This window comes from Stegostoma tigrinum, chromosome 26 (assembly GCF_030684315.1).
Source record: "Stegostoma tigrinum isolate sSteTig4 chromosome 26, sSteTig4.hap1, whole genome shotgun sequence".
NCBI lineage: Eukaryota > Metazoa > Chordata > Chondrichthyes > Orectolobiformes > Stegostomatidae > Stegostoma > Stegostoma tigrinum.
The window spans coordinates 39328851-39345573 of record NC_081379.1 but is presented as its reverse complement, the minus strand read 5'-3'; the positions used below and the strand labels follow the sequence as shown (position 1 = coordinate 39345573).

At 43.2% G+C, this 16723-nt stretch overlaps 1 protein-coding gene across 2 annotated transcripts; it reads left to right on the top strand.

Moving 5' to 3' along the window:
• The first annotated feature begins 1932 nt into the window (after positions 1–1932).
• Positions 1933–16315, top strand: gatc (glutamyl-tRNA amidotransferase subunit C). Of its 2 annotated transcripts, XR_009447283.1 has the most exons (6): positions 1933–2531; positions 5057–5107; positions 5683–5843; positions 9311–9414; positions 11926–12098; positions 15799–16315. XR_009447283.1 is itself a non-coding variant. In XM_048555867.2 (5 exons), the coding sequence occupies exons 1-5, from the start codon at positions 2388–2390 to the stop codon at positions 15858–15860; spliced, it is 522 nt and encodes a 173-aa protein (XP_048411824.1). In that variant the 5' UTR covers positions 2032–2387; the 3' UTR covers positions 15861–16315. The 2 variants fall into 2 exon arrangements, 1 of the variants encoding a protein (XP_048411824.1); XM_048555867.2 differs by lacking the exon at positions 11926–12098 and having other exon boundaries at positions 2032–2531.
• The last annotated feature ends 408 nt before the right edge of the window (positions 16316–16723 follow it).

Genomic DNA, 16723 nt, shown 5'->3' with positions numbered 1-16723 from the left:
AGTTAGGACACAGGCAGTAGAGTTTGGATGACCTCATGTTTATGGAGGATAGAATGTAGGAGACCCGCCACATTGGAATAGTTAAATGCAGTGGTAACAAAGACATGATTGAGAGTTCCAGCAGCTCATAAGCTGGGACGCAGGAAATGTTTGGCAATGCTATGAAGATGGAAATAGGTGGACTTGGTTCTGGTGAGGCTATGTGGTTGGAAGGTCATCTGGGTCAAATGTGACACCAAAGTTGTGGGCGGGTTGGTTTAATCTCAGATTGTTGCATGGGTATTTGATGGAACTGGGAGCTAGAGAATGGAGTTTAGAGTAGGGACTGAAAACAAAGTTCAATCTTCCAATATTTAATCACATTCAGTTCTGATTTTAGATGAGTTGTCTGATAATTTAGCGACAGTGAAAGAGTTATAAGAGATGTTTGTGAGGTACAGCTGGATGGTATCAGGGACCATGTGAAAACAAATGCTGTGACATCAATTGTTGTCGTGGAGAGCAGTGTGGAGACAATAAATAGGATGTTTCTAAGGGTTTATCCTTGGGTATCACCAGACATTATTTGGATTATAAATTATTGATTTGTTTGTAGCTCACTGATTTACTTTATTGATTCAAATAATAGATAATTACTTTGGATTTTAAAACTTTGATTAGGATTATTGAGCATTGATTTGGATGATTGATTATCAATTCAGATTATAAATTATTGATTCAGATTACAGATAATTGATTCAGATTATCTTCTTGTGTAAATTTTCCTGCTTTTGTCCAATTCATACTCTGTGTCAAGAAAATTTGGATCTCTGTAAGAATAGAATGTAAACAAGCCATTGTAGTTTATGATAACACCTCCTCCACATGCAACATGAATCTATTGGTGAAGAGTTTAGATGTCAAAAGCCATGCAAGATCAAGAAGATTAGGAAAGTCTGGATTCACAGGAAGGGAAGCTGGAAATAGGTCTTCATTTGACAAGCTTCAAAGCTTGAAGACATAATCCTTTTTGCAGCTACTGAACCTCCAGATACTTCACTCACAGCATCTTCAGGGTTGAGTGATTCCTTGCAATATTTGAACAGGTAAGTTTCCTATTTTTCTTTTTCTTTTTCTTTCCAAATCCAGGATTGTTTCTCATGAATTTATCAATTTTTGTTGACACTTCTGGAATTGCTTGAGGAATAACAATAACAGCACATGTCATGTTCTCATAGTTCGGTAAGTGCATGTTTAATTCAAGGTAGTTTACACAGAATAGTCAAGAGTTTGGCTTGTCTGCAATTTGTTTCATATGTTGTACCTGATTCATTCCATTAAACATCTCCTGCTGGTATTGGTGTTTTGCCATCTTGAAGTGCTGCATACTCATATCTAGTTTAGGATGATTGATTCAGATTATGGATTATTGATAACTATTTCAGAATATGGATTATTGATTCAAAACATATTTAATTGATTTGGATTACAGATCATTGATTCAGAATACTGATTATTAATTCAGATGATGAATTATTAGTTAAGGTAATTGATTATTGATTCTGATAAGTGGGTTATTAATTTGGATTATTAATTTGGAATATAGATTATTGGTTCAGATGATTATTAATTTGGAGGATTGATTATTAATTCAGGTTATATATAATCAATTCGGAATGTAGATGATTGATTCGGATTATAGGCTGTCATTCAATAATATCAAGGATACAGGGTCAAGGGGCTGGTGGAAAAAAAGGTGGAGCATTGCATAGTGACCAAGAGGCTTTAGGGGATGTTGAAGGAGTGATCATTGATTGATCGCTCATCTGGATTAAGGGGTGATCTGGATTCGGGGCGGTGGTGATCCAAATTCTGGGGTGATCTGGATTTAGGGGGGAGGCAATGGACTAACGGTATTATCACTGGACTGTCAACCCAGAGACTCAGATAATGTCCCGGGGAAGTGGGTTCGAACCCCGCCACGGCAGGTGGTGGAAGTTGAGTTCGAGACGGTGAATCCGTTGCCGATTGTCAGGAAAAACCCATCTGGTTCACTAATGTCCCCGAGGGCAGGAGACTGCCATCCTCACCTGGTCTGACCTACATGTGACTCCAGACCCACAGCAATGTGGTTGACTCTGAACTGCCCCCTGGGCAATTAGGGATGGGGCAGTAAATGCTGCCCTGGCCAGTGACCAGCTCATCCTGTGAATGGATTTCTTTAAAAAAGGGGATGAGTGGTGACTAACTGAGGTTAATGGATGATTAATTCGGGTTGTGTGTGATTGGAGCGGGTTATTACTCACTCTGTGTGTGTGAGGGACCAGGCCCAGGCCCCGCTCACTGTCCCCGGGCTCACAGCCGCTAGGGGGGGGGCGGCTCCTGAAGCGCTGTCTCGGCCCCGGGGGATGTGGAGCTTCGCCAGGAGAGCCGCTCGCTCGGTGCCGCTGTCCCGGCGCCTGGGCCCGAGGCCGCAGAATCCGCGGACTGCCGCTGGTGAGAGACCGCCCGGGCCCGGCGGCGGGAGGCCTGAGGATCCGGGCCGCAGTAAGGTAAGGGCCCGGGGATGGAGCTGCGGGCGACGGCCTCCAGCCGCCAGTCACATTCTCCCCACCCCCGGGGCTGGAGAGGCCCAGACCGGGATCACATTCCCGGTTCCCCAAACCTCCCGGAATCGGGATAATCCCAGTAATGTAGATCACATCCTGGATCACATTCCAGATCCCCCCCCCCAACTGATCCTGGATCACATTCCAGATCCCCCCCCCCAACTGATCCTGGATCACATTCCAGATTTCCCCCCCCCAACTGATCCTGGATCACATTCCAGATTCCCCCCCAACTGATCCTGGATCACATTCCAGATTCTCCCCCCCAACTGAACCTGGATCACATTCCAGATACCCCCCCCCCCAACTGATCCTGGACCACATTCCAGATTCTGTCCCCCCCCCAACTGATCCTGGATCACATTCCAGATTCTCCCCCCCAACTGATCCTGGATCACATTCCAGATTCTCTCCCCCCAACTGAACCTGAATCACATTCCAGATTCTCTCCCCCCCCAACTGAACCTGGATCACATTCCAGATACCCCCCCAACTGATCCTGGATCACATTCCAGATTCTCTCCCCGCCCCAACTGATCCTGGATCACATTCCAGATTCTCCCCCCCCCCAACTGATCCTGGATCACATTCCAGATACCCCCCCCCAACTGATCCTGGATCACATTCCAGATTCCCCCCCAACTGATCCTGGATCACATTCCAGATTCTCCCCCCCAACTGAACCTGGATCACATTCCAGATACCCCCCCCCCAACTGATCCTGGACCACATTCCAGATTCTGTCCCCCCCCACAACTGATCCTGGATCACATTCCAGATTCTCCCCCCCAACTGATCCTGGATCACATTCCAGATTCTCTCCCCCCCAACTGAACCTGAATCACATTCCAGATTCTCTCCCCCCCCAACTGAACCTGGATCACATTCCAGATACCCCCCCAACTGATCCTGGATCACATTCCAGATTCTCTCCCCGCCCCAACTGATCCTGGATCACATTCCAGATTCTCCCCCCCCCATCTGATCCTGGATCACATTCCAGATACCCCCCCCCAACTGATCCTGGATCACATTCCAGATTCTCCCCCCAACTGATCCTGGATCACATTCCAGATTCCCCCCCCCCCCAACTGATCCTGGATCACATTCCAGATTCCCCCCCCAACTGATCCTGGATCACATTCCAGATTCTCTCCCCCAACTGAACCTGGATCACATTCCAGATACCCCCCCCAACTGATCCTGGATCACATTCCAGATTCTCCCCCCTAACTGATTCTGGATCACATTCCAGATACCCCCCCCCCAACTGATCCTGGATCACATTCCAGATTCCCCCCCAACTGATCCTGGATCACATTCCAGATTCTCTCCCCCCCCCAACTGATTCTGGATCACATTCCAGATTCTCTCCCCCCCCAACTGAACCTGGATCACATTCCAGATTCTCCCCCCCCCAACTGAACCTGAATCACATTCCAGATTCTCTCCCCCCCCAACTGAGCCTGGATCACATTCCAGATACCCCCCCCCAACTGATCCTGGATGACATTCCAGATTCCCCCCCAACTGAATCTGGATCACATTCCAGATACCCCCCCCAACTGATCCTGGATGACATTCCAGATTCCCCCCCCAACTGATCCTGGATCACATTCCAGATTCTCTCCCTCCCCAACTGAACCTGGATCACATTCCAGATCTTCCCCTGAATCCAGATCACCCCATGAATCTGGATCACCCTCTGAATCCGGATCACACTCGGATTCCCCCCACCCCTGAATCTGGATGAATGATCAATCGATGATCACTGCTTCAACATCTGCTAAAGCTTCCCCGTCACTTTTTTTTTCCACTAGCCCCCTTGATCCTGTGTCCCTGATACATTATTGGGTCGCACTCTGCCTGATCTGTAGATACTGTGTAATGTCTGCATTGAAACTTTGTTCATGGCCTAATTTCCTTGTCTGTTTTGAAGATAAAAGGCGCTGCTGCCATAGAACATAGAACGTAGAACATTACAGCACAGTACAGGCCCTTCGGCCCTCGATGTTGTGCCGACCTGTCATACCGATCTCAAGCCCATCTAACCTACGCTATTCCATGTACATCCATATGCCTATCCAATGACGACTTAAATGTACCTAAAGTTGGCGAATCTACTACTGTTGCAGGCAAAGCGTTCCATTCCCTCACCCCTCAATTTAAAGCTATGCCCCCTCGTGCTCGCCATCACCATCCGAGGAAAAAGGCTCTCCCTATCCACCCTATCTAACCCTCTGATTATTTTATATGTTTCAATTAAGTCACCTCTCAACCTTCTTCTCTCTAACGAAAACAGCCTCAAGTCCCTCAGCCTTTCCTGGTAAGACCTTCCCTCCATACCAGGCGCCATCTTCTCTAACTGGTCGGTCTTCATGCCCGTGGCCAGGCAATTGATGACCACTCAGCTACGTTTGGCACCAATCTGCTCTGGTTTAGATTTCTATTCTTGATTTTGTTCTTAGGTGCCTCAGACTCCATCCTGGCAGCCTGCAGAGGTCAGCGAGCTTCCAGAGGTAAGGAAGCGTTTGTTGGAAAACAGTGGAAAACCATACCTGTGGGTCGCTAATCCTCTAACTGAGAGCCACGTTGATCCGGGAGGCTGTGAGTTTGACCCTGGTCTGTGCAACGATAGGATTGCTCACCATCCCTGGGTGAGAAAGCAGATTCATTGATTCCTTAACTCTCCAGCAATCCCCCAATTGCGGTGAAAGTGTGGGCAGACTTGAAATGAACTTTTAAATCCAGGCACCCTAAATAAACAGTCAAGACTTCACACTGAAGGCAGCTTGGATGTGAATGGACACAGGGACCCGTTGACAGTAGAAATAGTTAGGAAACTGGTGCTTTCAGGTGAGAAAGGGAGGAAATATAAAAGTTGGTGCATACAACTGGTCACTTATTAAAGATACAGAAAACATTCAAAAGTTTTCCCCTTCCATAGTCCAGGGACACAGTACCTCCACTGCTTCAACCTGGCACAGACCAGTGATAAACTCTGGTTCTGTGGTACAGTATTTACCTGCTATGCCAGGCAGAGATTTATAATGATTTAATGTGCTCCACGTGTTTTCATGTCAACAAACTCTAGGTTACCATGGAGATGATTGACCACCTGGAACGATTGGCACTTGTTGATTTTCGGAACCAGGAGGGTATAGAAAGGCTAGCAAATGCCATACAGTTTGCCAACCAGCTGCATGCTGTTGACACTGAGGGAGTGGAGCCCATGGATTCAGTGCTGGAGGACAGGTAATGGTATCTCTGTCTTAACTGATGGTAAATTAACGAGAACGCAAGAGACCAACAGAGTTAGACTGTGAGGGGAGGTGGTGGGGTCACTGCGTGAGTCGCTCAGAATCCCAGGCCAATGTGTTGAGGGATCTGGGTTCGAATCCCACCAAGGCAGATGGTGAATTAGATCAAAATAATGGCGACCATGTCAATTGTTGTTAAAAACCCACCTGGTTCATTAATGTCCTTTTTAGGGAAGGAAATCTGTCCTTCTTACCCAGTCTGGCCTACATGTGATACACAGCAATGTGGTTGACTCCTCACTGCCCGCTGAGCAATTAGAGATGGACAATAAATGCAGGCCTGGCTAGTGACACCCAACTCCCAGAACCAGATTATAAAAAGTTGTACAAGCAAGTGAAATATTTTATGCTGATAAATCTATAAAATGTAGCAGCTATAAGTTATGAAATTTCCTCCTTAAATCTCTTTACCTTTAAAACACTCCTTCGTGTTGGTCACCTAACCTTTGGTTCAGTGTCCGTTTTGGTCCTGTGAAGCAATTGCTACGTTTTACTATGTTAAAAGTGCTATACAAACGAAAACTGTTGTTGGTATAGAACTTATTGACCAGAAAATCTATTGCAGCGATACTATCAAAATCTTGGCCAAAGTGGTAGATCTTAAGGAGATTAGAGAGAGTAATGGGGAGATCTATGGACAGAATTCCAGAGATTAGGACCTCGGCTGCTGGAGGCATCGACCGCAAATAATGGAGCTGTTAGAACAACAATGCTCAAGAGGTCATGCTTATAGCAACATGGATATCAATGATCTCTTATTATCTCTTACTTTCCTCCTGTTTCACTCTTTTGAAATTACTAATTCATAACCCTATGTGTTTTTGTGAAAGATGTCACTAATGTAGATAGCTTGATGTGCAATGTTTCACTGATCCTGTGCAGTTGTGTCTTGTTCTATCTTCTAATAAATTTGGGGACACGCAGGCAATAGTTATCCCCACGGTTGTATTACAGAATTCACAAATTGTGGATGCATTTGCCTTTTTGGTCAGGTAACAGAATGAAATAGGTTAACTAAAATGGGATTATCAGTTGTGCAAATGTGAAAGACTGTGTATACCATTGACAATCCTTCTGTTTGCAGTGGGAAGTCAGACTGGGTACAGAACTGAACTTGAGCTCCCACTGATGTAACACCAGGCTTTGTCAGAAACGTGGGTATGGCACTCTCTGAGGTCTTGGGAACAGTGCTGCTTTGGAAATTGCACCCTTTAATGTGCTGTCTCTAACCACCCCTCCCACACACTCACCCCCACCCTATTGCCAGTTTGTGTGCTGATGATCCTGGTGCTCAGATGCCACTATAGCTAGGCCTTTAAACAGTTGGGCCACATGTTCTAGACTTCCCAACCTAAACCCCTTTAACACCCAGAGGTGTTTTTTTTTAAATGCGTGTTAAGACCCAGCTCTTCACCTCTCCTAGCTTTGGCTTGAGACCGATTCATTTTCCAAAGTCCAAGCCTCATTAGGGCGAGTGTTCCTGGCTGCAGTGGAAAGCTGCCTAATTTTTTCTTGCTGGTTTATCTCCAGCGTATTTGGGTTCCAACCTGACATCTCTTGGGCCTGGGATAATCAGGATTGAGATGCTTGAGGGAGAGAGACTGTGCTCCATGTGAGCATTCCAAATGCTGACTTTCTCACTTGGCTCTTCATCATACTGTCGTTCAAAGTGCTGAAGAACTGTTATTTTTGAAAGAGAGAGGGGCCTTGGCTCTGAATTGTTTTGAAGGAGATGCAGGGATGTTGTGAAGTATTGTCATCGAGAAGTGTTCACTTTTGTTTCACTTTACTGAGAGAACTTAGAATCATAGAATCCCTACAATGTGGAAGCAGGTCATTTGGCACATCGAGTCCACATTGGTCCTCTCACCCTATCCCTGTAACCCTGCATTGCCCATGGCTAATCCACCTAGCCTGTACATTCCTGGACACTATGGGCAATTTAGCATGGCCGATCCACCTAACCTGCACATCTTTAAACTGGAACTTCTGGAGAAAACCCATGCAGACAAGGGGAGAATGTGCAAAACACCATACACGGTCAAGCGAAAGTAGAATTGAGCCTGGGTCCCTGGCTCTGTGAGGCAGCAGTGCTAGCCACTGAACCACCATGCTCAGTGGTCAATAACTTGACGAATGGCTTATTGGGAATCAAGAAATATATCCTATCAGAGTCTTCTGTGTCCGTCAGAGAGTACAGGACAGCACAAGGTATCTCATTACTATTTATGAACGAATTCAGCACCAGAGGTGGTCTGTCATTGATTCCAGGCTCACTATCTCAGAAAACTGCACAATTAAGATTAAATTGGAAAGATTTCCCGTGAAAAAGCTCCAATGTGCTGACCATGAATGTGCACCCAGGACTGTCGATACAAATATTTTAATCCCGAAGACTTTGCATTTAATTTAGGCAGATTGATTTGAATTTTATGTCCGTAAACCAGCGGGTAATGCATACAATCAACCAGTGACAAAAACATAGTTAAAATATAACAAAAAACCCTGTGAATGTTAAGCAGGTCATTGGCTTGAAATGTTTCTCTCTTTGCAGATGGTAATCAGACCTGCTGGGAATTTCCAGCCTTTTCTGTTTTTATTTCAGATTTCCAGCATCCTCCAGGATTTGGCTTTTATTTTCCAGAGTCAAGATTGGTTGAGATGGAAAAGGGAGTATCGATGCAGGGAATGGGGGACATCTCACCCTAAGGCCTTTGAACAGGGGACCAATGGAGGCTGCAAACGTGGCACAGAAGAGAGCGCTGGAAACAGACAGGCAGACGTTCTTATCAATGTGCCCTAGCTTCAGCTTGTCATGTGCACTCTAGAACTTCCACTGTCAATAAGGGCAGTGGACATGGGTGCTGGTGAGAAGCAGAGCTCAACTAGAATTTATAAAAACACATGGATTAAAGAGGTCCCAGCTTGGGACTTCTGCACTATTGGGATCCACACTTTCATAACTCCTGGGGCTCTGGAATTGGACCTGGATCTTGAACAAGAATGCACAGTCAGGAGAATGAAGTGGCGAGTGGGTCAGTCAGGACGCAGGAGGTTCAGTTTCAGGGTGGGGCCAGAAAGGGGAGACGTTACATGTCGGAGCGTTAAGCACAGGCAGATGCTGCAAATCAGTGGGAGAGGCACCTTCAGAATGGTGCCAGTTGGACCACACAGGACGTGATGCAAAAACAAACATAAGGATGCTCAGTGAAATTATAGGCTTCATTAACACAAAACCAATGTTGCTAAGTTAATGTCAAATGGAGATTTACTGTAATCTACTCCTGCTCCAAGTTCCTCTGTTCTTGTAGAGTTGTCTTATCACTGATCTGAGGGATCAATGGACTACAGCTATAGTACCTTTCAAATCCGTTCTCAAAACATTTCTATTTTATCACACAGGCCATTGTATCTGCGTGCAGACACGGTCACGGAAGGTTACTGTGCAGATGCAATCCTGAGCAATGTGAAACAGGTTGTAGAGGGATACCTTGTCGCACCTCCAGGTACGTTCAGCCAGCTTCACCATCTTTGGTGCTTTCAAATTCATCAGGTGGCATCCTCTTCGGTTATTGCTGGAAGGTGTCAGTGTCAATTTTCATCTCAATGCCAGAGCTATAATTAACATTGCAAACTTGCTCTAATACAAAGCTCTAATTATCACAGTCAACTTTTTTTTCTCTCTTTCCTGACCTACAATCCATAATCTCCTTGCTTACCCACCTCTTTCAGGACACTCTCTCTCTCTCTCGGCTCCATTGTCACCTGTCCACTCACCTCTCTCAACTTTTGACTGCAGTATAAATACCACTTGTTCCACGCTGTTACCAGTTCTCATGAAGACTCATCAGACCCTTGGTTTGTGGAACCTCCTCCTCATAGTTTGACCCTTGAATCTGGGAATCTTTCTTGTTCCTGCCTGTGGGAGCATTTAAGACCAGAGTAAGCAGCACCCATTTAAGACAGAGATGAGGAGGAATTTATTCTGTCAGACAATGGTGAATCTGTGGAATTCTTTACCACAGAGGGCTGTTGAGTCTATTGAAGGCTGAGATACAGACTTTTAATCAGTGAGAGAGTTGCAAGTTATGGTGAAAAGACGGTAAAATGAAGTTAACAATTGTCAGATCAACTGTGACCTCATTGAATGGCAAAGCAGACTCAGTGGCCTAATCCTGCCGCTTTGCTTTATAATCTTAAACCTTCATCTAGAAGTGCTGAGTAGATGATTCATCTTAACCTCTTCCTGTGCTCCTCAGGATCACCAATGCCAGTCTTCAGCAAAATTGACTCGCTTTACAGGTACCAAGAAACCATTGAAGGATCTGAATATTGCAGAGGCTCCAATAACCTCCTGACAATAGTGCTGATGACCTGTGCTCCCCAGTTAGCCATGTCCCTTGCTAAGTTGTTCCAGATAAAATCCTGGCATTTACCCAACAATGTGGAAAATTACCCAGGTATCTCAAATCCACAAAAAGTTGGACAAATCCAATTGGCTCAATTCCCACCCCTACTTCTCACTGTTCGTTATCAGTAAAGGGATGGCTTCACGATGCCATTAGACAGCATGTGTTCAATAATAACCAGCTCAGTTTGGGTTCTGCCAGGGCCACTCAGCTCCTGATCTTATTGCAGCCTTGGTTCAAACATGGTAAATTAGGCTGAACTCCAGAAGAAGTGAGGGAGAGTTGCTTTTGACATAGTCAGAGCATGGAAACAGACCCTTCAGTCTTAACTCATCCATGCTGACCAGATATCTTTCTAGTGCCATTTGCCAGCATTTGGCCCATATCCCTCTAAATATTGGCTCAATTCCCACCCCTACTTCTCACTGTTCGTTATCAGTAAAGGGATGGCTTCACGATGCCATTAGACAGCATGTGTTCAATAATAACCAGCTCAGTTTGGGTTCTGCCAGGGCCACTCAGCTCCTGATCTTATTGCAGCCTTGGTTCAAACATGGTAAATTAGGCTGAACTCCAGAAGAAGTGAGGGAGAGTTGCTTTTGACATAGTCAGAGCATGGAAACAGACCCTTCAGTCTTAACTCATCCATGCTGACCAGATATCTTTCTAGTGCCATTTGCCAGCATTTGGCCCATATCCCTCTAAACCCTTCCTGTTCATATATCCATCCAGATGCCTTTTAAATGTTGTATTTGTACCAGCCTCCACCACTTCCTCTGGCAGCTTAATCCATGCACGCACCACCCTCTGTGTGAAAAAGTTTCCCCTGTAGGTCCCTTTTAAGTCATTCCCTCTCACCTTAAACCTATGGCCTCTATTTTTGGATTCTCTTCCCATGCCAGCCCAATACTGGCTGGGGGGGGGGAGGAGACCGTGCCTATTCACCCTAACCATGCCCCTGAAGATTTTATAAACCTCTATAAGGTCACCGCTCAGCCCCTGCTGCTCCAGGGAAAATTGTCCCAACCTATTCAGCCTCTCCTTACAGCTCAAACCCTCAACCCTGGCAACATCCTTGTAAATATTTTCTTAACCCTTTCAGTTTTCACAACATCCTTCCTATTGGAGGGAGACCAGGGTTGCACATGGTATTGTGAAAATGGCCTAACTAATGTCCTGTACAGCCACAACAGAACCTCCCAGCTCCTATAGTCAATGCATTGACTGGCAAAAGCAAGCTTGCGGAACACCTTCATGGAAGTCTGTCCACTGGCTGGAGTCATACCTGGCACATAGGCAGTTGGTTGGAGGTTGTTTCAGGTCAGTCATTTTAGCCCCAGTATGTCTCTGCAGGAGTTCGTCAGGGTAGATATTTTCTATCCAACCTGTTCAGAGACATTATTACATAACTCTGGAATAGCTGGGACTTTAACCCAGGCCTCCTGGCTCAGAGATGGGGACATTACCACTGCGCCATGAGGGCCCTCTTAATAATATTGGATTGTTGGAAAGCGTCTATCCCTGAATTAGCAACTGTCAGTGTACTAACTTTAATAAATGGATTGAAATCAGGCCGTTTCCATTATCTGTGTGATCGATATTTTCTAGCCAACCTGTGGAGGATGTTGTGACACACATCTGCAGTACATGGGATTTGAACCTGGGCCTGCAACAGCATAGCGACGTCACCACTGCTCCCAAGAGCCCCCCGCTCCTCAGGCTTCTCTCCTGGGCTGTGACATCTTCAGCTATTCCATCAATGACCTTTCCTACATCTTAAGGTCAGAGGTGGGATTGATCCCTCTTCACATTATCCACATTGTTATTACTTTGCCTCATCACTTATGTGGGTCTCCGACCCTGACTCATTGATTAGTTTGGTTGAGATATCTTCTTCTAATTCAACTACAGATGCAAAATAATTACTTAGCATGTCTGCCATGTCCTCACTTCTATTGACAGTGTCACTGTTATCGGTACGTTCCTCCTGATTACTCTTTATTCTGAAGTGTTAATTTTAATACCCCTCCGAGCTCCTTGTCCTACTCCCTATTTTTCTGCTTTGACACTATATTGGGATGTACTTTATATATTTCCTATTCACCAGGATGTGTTTTTTTAACTCTGCATTTTTATATGCATTTGCTTTGTTTTATGTTGTCCCCTACATCTTTAATTGTTCAGTTGTATTTCCTGATGAGTCAGTGTCTTACTCCTTAGGTGTATAAAACTAGTCCTGTACCACAAAAATATACTTTATTCATAAAATTTGAAAAAGTACATAACAAAATATTTTGAAAATTAGAGTGCAGTAAAATTCAGCTTGTCTTCATTCAACATGTTCCACTCTTGGGTGCCTCCATATAATTGCAATACTGCTTAAAATTTGCAATATACATTTCACGTCAGGCATACAGTCAAATTGAAAATTACAGAAAGTGCAATAGGCTTCAACTTTGCTGCATACAGTGCACTCCACTCTGAGGTGCTGCAATACAATTTTACAATACTCATCGGTCACGCATCTCGAGCGGTTTGATAGAGTTTCCAACTCCTTGGTGTATTATGACTGGAAGGCCTTGCACAGTGACCTTTCCGCATTGGACCTCTGCTTTAAGCTTTAGTGTGTATCCCTCAACATGGAGTCCTCCCACAGATCTGTCATTGCTGATAGATACCCATTGATACGTTTGTCCAGTTTACTGTGGACACTGTCTTGCTTATCCTTTTGAAATCAGCCTTCTCTTAATCTAGAATTGCTGGTAGTTGTTTTGCATTTCTCCTTTTTAAACTACACATTTATTCAACCATATTATAATTACTGTTAGATAAATGTGTTCTTGTACCATTAAACCACTAACTAAATCATTACACGTTACCATACCTGATATCTCCTCTTGTTGGCTCCTGGAAATATTGTTAAATAAGTTCAGATACACTCATGAAATTCACCTATCTGACAAGTTCCGACATCATATTGTTATGGCAATCTTTATAAAAGTCAAAATCTCATTAAGAACACTACCACTACTACGTTTGTCTAATCTTTATATTTACACAACATACCAGCTTCATATCTGCTACAGAAACCGCAACAGTTCTCATATAATCTTTAATCATTTTCAATTCTTTGTTCTAGCCATAAAGTCTCCACTGTCTACCTTTTGTTATTAGCTCTCTTATCATTGAGATGATTTCATCCTTAATCATCAAAATTATTTCTCCTCTGCCACCATTTGCCTCAGTAACTTACAAGTTCCCAATCCAAACCATCTTGCAGCTATGTCCGTAAGTGCCGCCAGGTCAAAGCGTCCAAATTTGTGACTGCAATTTATTTCTTAGAACTGCATCATAGTGACCACTTTATTTTTCCTTTCTGTTAGGAATTCTTAGCCTAGCCTAGTAGTTTCTTGCTGTCCCAGTACTTAAATGAAACCCTTCTTTCCCAATCACTTGGTCACACGTTCACTTCCATCATCTATTTCTCGCCATTCCAGTTTGCTCATAGCCGTAGTGATCCTTGAGGTCTTGATCTCTAATTTAGTTCATGGGCTGTCTCCAAGAGTACCTACAGTACACTCTTCTCTAAGTTGGTTATAAGGAGAGCTCATGGATTCTCCTCCTTAAATATCCTTTCAGTATGGTTTGAACTATCCCTGATGAAGACAGACAACTTACCATGCAATCTATTGATGGGATGATTTTCTGTATGGAAAACTGCTAACAACTGAAGGGTTAAGTCGTACTGCTTTCCTCAATGCTGTCATTGCAGTGAATAATGAAAGCTGATGTCAACCTGTTGTTAATCAGTTTCCATCACAGAATGATGTGAGTCCAAACATTTATCAACATTACCTGTGGTATTTCTTTAACCATGGTTCTTTTAACTTCTTTGCAGTGATTTTTAATATTGTTTTCCCACTTCTAGCTATGCTTTGAGATAAATGATGAGATTCAAATTGTTCTTGCCTGGAAGTATCACATTTTATGATTTTCTCAATAGAAAATCAATGTATAGCATTTAGAAGTTGGGTTGGGAAATCATGTTAAGTTTTCAGTGTGACTTCTAAAATTGAACTTTTTTTAATCCAACTTCAGACTTCACAGAAATGCAGGAGCTTTTCATTACACTTGTCTACAACTGTATTGATCACTATTAGATTTGACAGGAAATCAAAGTAGGCTTGCATAGTGATGAAGGCGAAATCCTGGCTGGGTTTTTTTTGATCCCCCCTTTCCCTATCCTGGGATGACCGAGGCTGATTGTAAGTCTCTTGCTGTGACTTGAGTTCAATTAACATGGCACAGAATTAGACAAAACCTAGACTTTCCTGTCTATATAGTTTAAGCTAGTTGTCCAAAAAAAATCTTGGGAGTCAGTCTGAACAATATATTTCTTTGTAAAATTGTTTGATGCAGTGTGGTGTCACACTTTTTCTGAACTGAAAATGACAGCCAGGTTGATGGGTGAGTTTGATTTAGAACTAGCCAAGTATTCTCATTGGCAGCATTTAATTTTAAATGCTCAACTTTATTTGCAGTTTAGCATTAAAGTATTCATTTGGAAAAATGTGTTGAATTCTTGCTGTAATGTTCAGTTCAATATAATGAAAATTGTGATCGCTTGACAGCAGAACTCGTATTGTCTAAATCATTTCAACAGTTCACAAAAAACAAGTGCAAAGAGCAACCCTGTTATGGGTCTGCTGTAGATTATGATGATCTCAGCCGAGGTGCGGAGTTTGTTCCTCAGGGATGTGTAAGATAACAGCCAGTATTTCTGTGTTTGGATTACTTAACTGTGACCAATGTGTTTGTCATTTGAAGATGTATTCAGACTTAGCTGTGATGGTCCTCATGGTAGAACATGTCACCACCTGCTGCCTCTTACTGGTTTGTATGAAGAGTGTCCACTGAGTTGATTTATCACGTTTGCTGATCCTATAGATCTGTAGCCAATGCAAGTTAAGTTTTCAGAAGAAAATTAGGAAGCTGGTTCTAATAATGTTTTAAAGGCATTACCATAACCTGATTGATATCACCTTTTTAAGGCAGTCTCTCCCACCACTTATTCTGTGAAGGAAGATTCTGGCTGCCATTTAATAATTATGGCATTCTGTTTGAGGTTGTTTAGAAAAGGTTCTGAGTTAAAAGTTCAGCAGGTGTCACTCTAAACACAAGGTAAAGCAGGAATATCTCATGGTAAGAATTTCCATATTTGTTGGCAAGAGATTGCCTTTGCTTAAGTGCTCTGCCTGTGATTTCTCCCTATGTAGGGCAGAACCAAAATGGTCTAGGAATAATGGGCTAAGCACCTGCAATGTCATTTTACTTTCCAAGTACTGGTCTGAGAGGCAGGGCCTTGAAGGTGATGCAAGTGGCAACTTGCAACCAAAGATACTTTGAGAAAGTTATCATGTTTTTTACATTGTCTTAAGATATATTTTGCCTAATATAAATAAATGTCTTTTCATTTTTTAGGGAATATTCCACTGCCAAAGAAGGAAGAGAGAGACAGCTTCATTCAGCATTCTAACTGGTGATGATGACAGAGGAAATTTTGGAATTAACAATTTCAAAATGGACACTTGTGGTGAGGAATTCCACTTTCTTGCAGACAACTTGACATCACGGAACTTGCATCTGCTGCAGTGAAGATTCAAATGCACCAGATTGGTCAAGTGAAGCAGTTTTTCACATCAAATGGTAGTGCCAAAGAAGTGAAATTCAGTGGTGTAGATTATTTCTCTATCAACTTGTGGTTTGTTGTTTTTGTTTAAATTTAATTGAATAGAAAAAATGTTGATTTTATTTGAATATTGAGATATGCATTCTCGTCTTTGAAGCAGAAATTCATGGTTTTGCCTCCTACTTCAGGAATCTGTGCATAATCTAGGGTGATATTTCATGTGGAGTATTAAGGGAATATTGCATTCTTGGAAATGCCACCTTTCAAGATAAGAAATTAAGCCAGTTGAATAAACATTATTTAGTCTCATGCAAATTACTGCATTTCTGTTGGTGCTCCTTGCTCCACTAACGTGATCACACTGTTCTAAGGAAGGCCTTCTGCTACAGCTATCACTGAACCAAGGCTGACACTGCCACTATCTCTTAACAAGCAAGCACTCAGTGAAAAATCCTAAGTTAGTGTCCAATTTAACATTTTCTTCATAGTTCATTTCTTTCATAAACTCTTAATATTTCAAATTATCAATGACAAATATTAGAACACCAGAGATGTACTCAGTTGGTGTGCATTAATGAAGCAGGGAACAGTGAAAAGTACAAAATACCTTTCTACACAAATAAACACACAGCATTTCCCTGGCTACAATTTTATTTAATAAAAGAGGTATGCTAAATTATTTAAGAAGCCAGTAAAGGTCCATGGAACAAGACAACA

Bases quoted from the DNA above. Each gene is read 5' to 3' on its own strand.
- gatc (XM_048555867.2), top strand. From the start codon at position 2,388: ATGTGGAGCTTCGCCAGGAGAGCCGCTCGCTCGGTGCCGCTGTCCCGG. The intron at 2,532-5,056 runs GTAAGGGCCCGG...TTTTGTTCTTAG, and splicing joins AGGATCCGGGCCGCAGTAAG to GTGCCTCAGACTCCATCCTG. The intron at 5,108-5,682 runs GTAAGGAAGCGT...AACAAACTCTAG, and splicing joins AGGTCAGCGAGCTTCCAGAG to GTTACCATGGAGATGATTGA.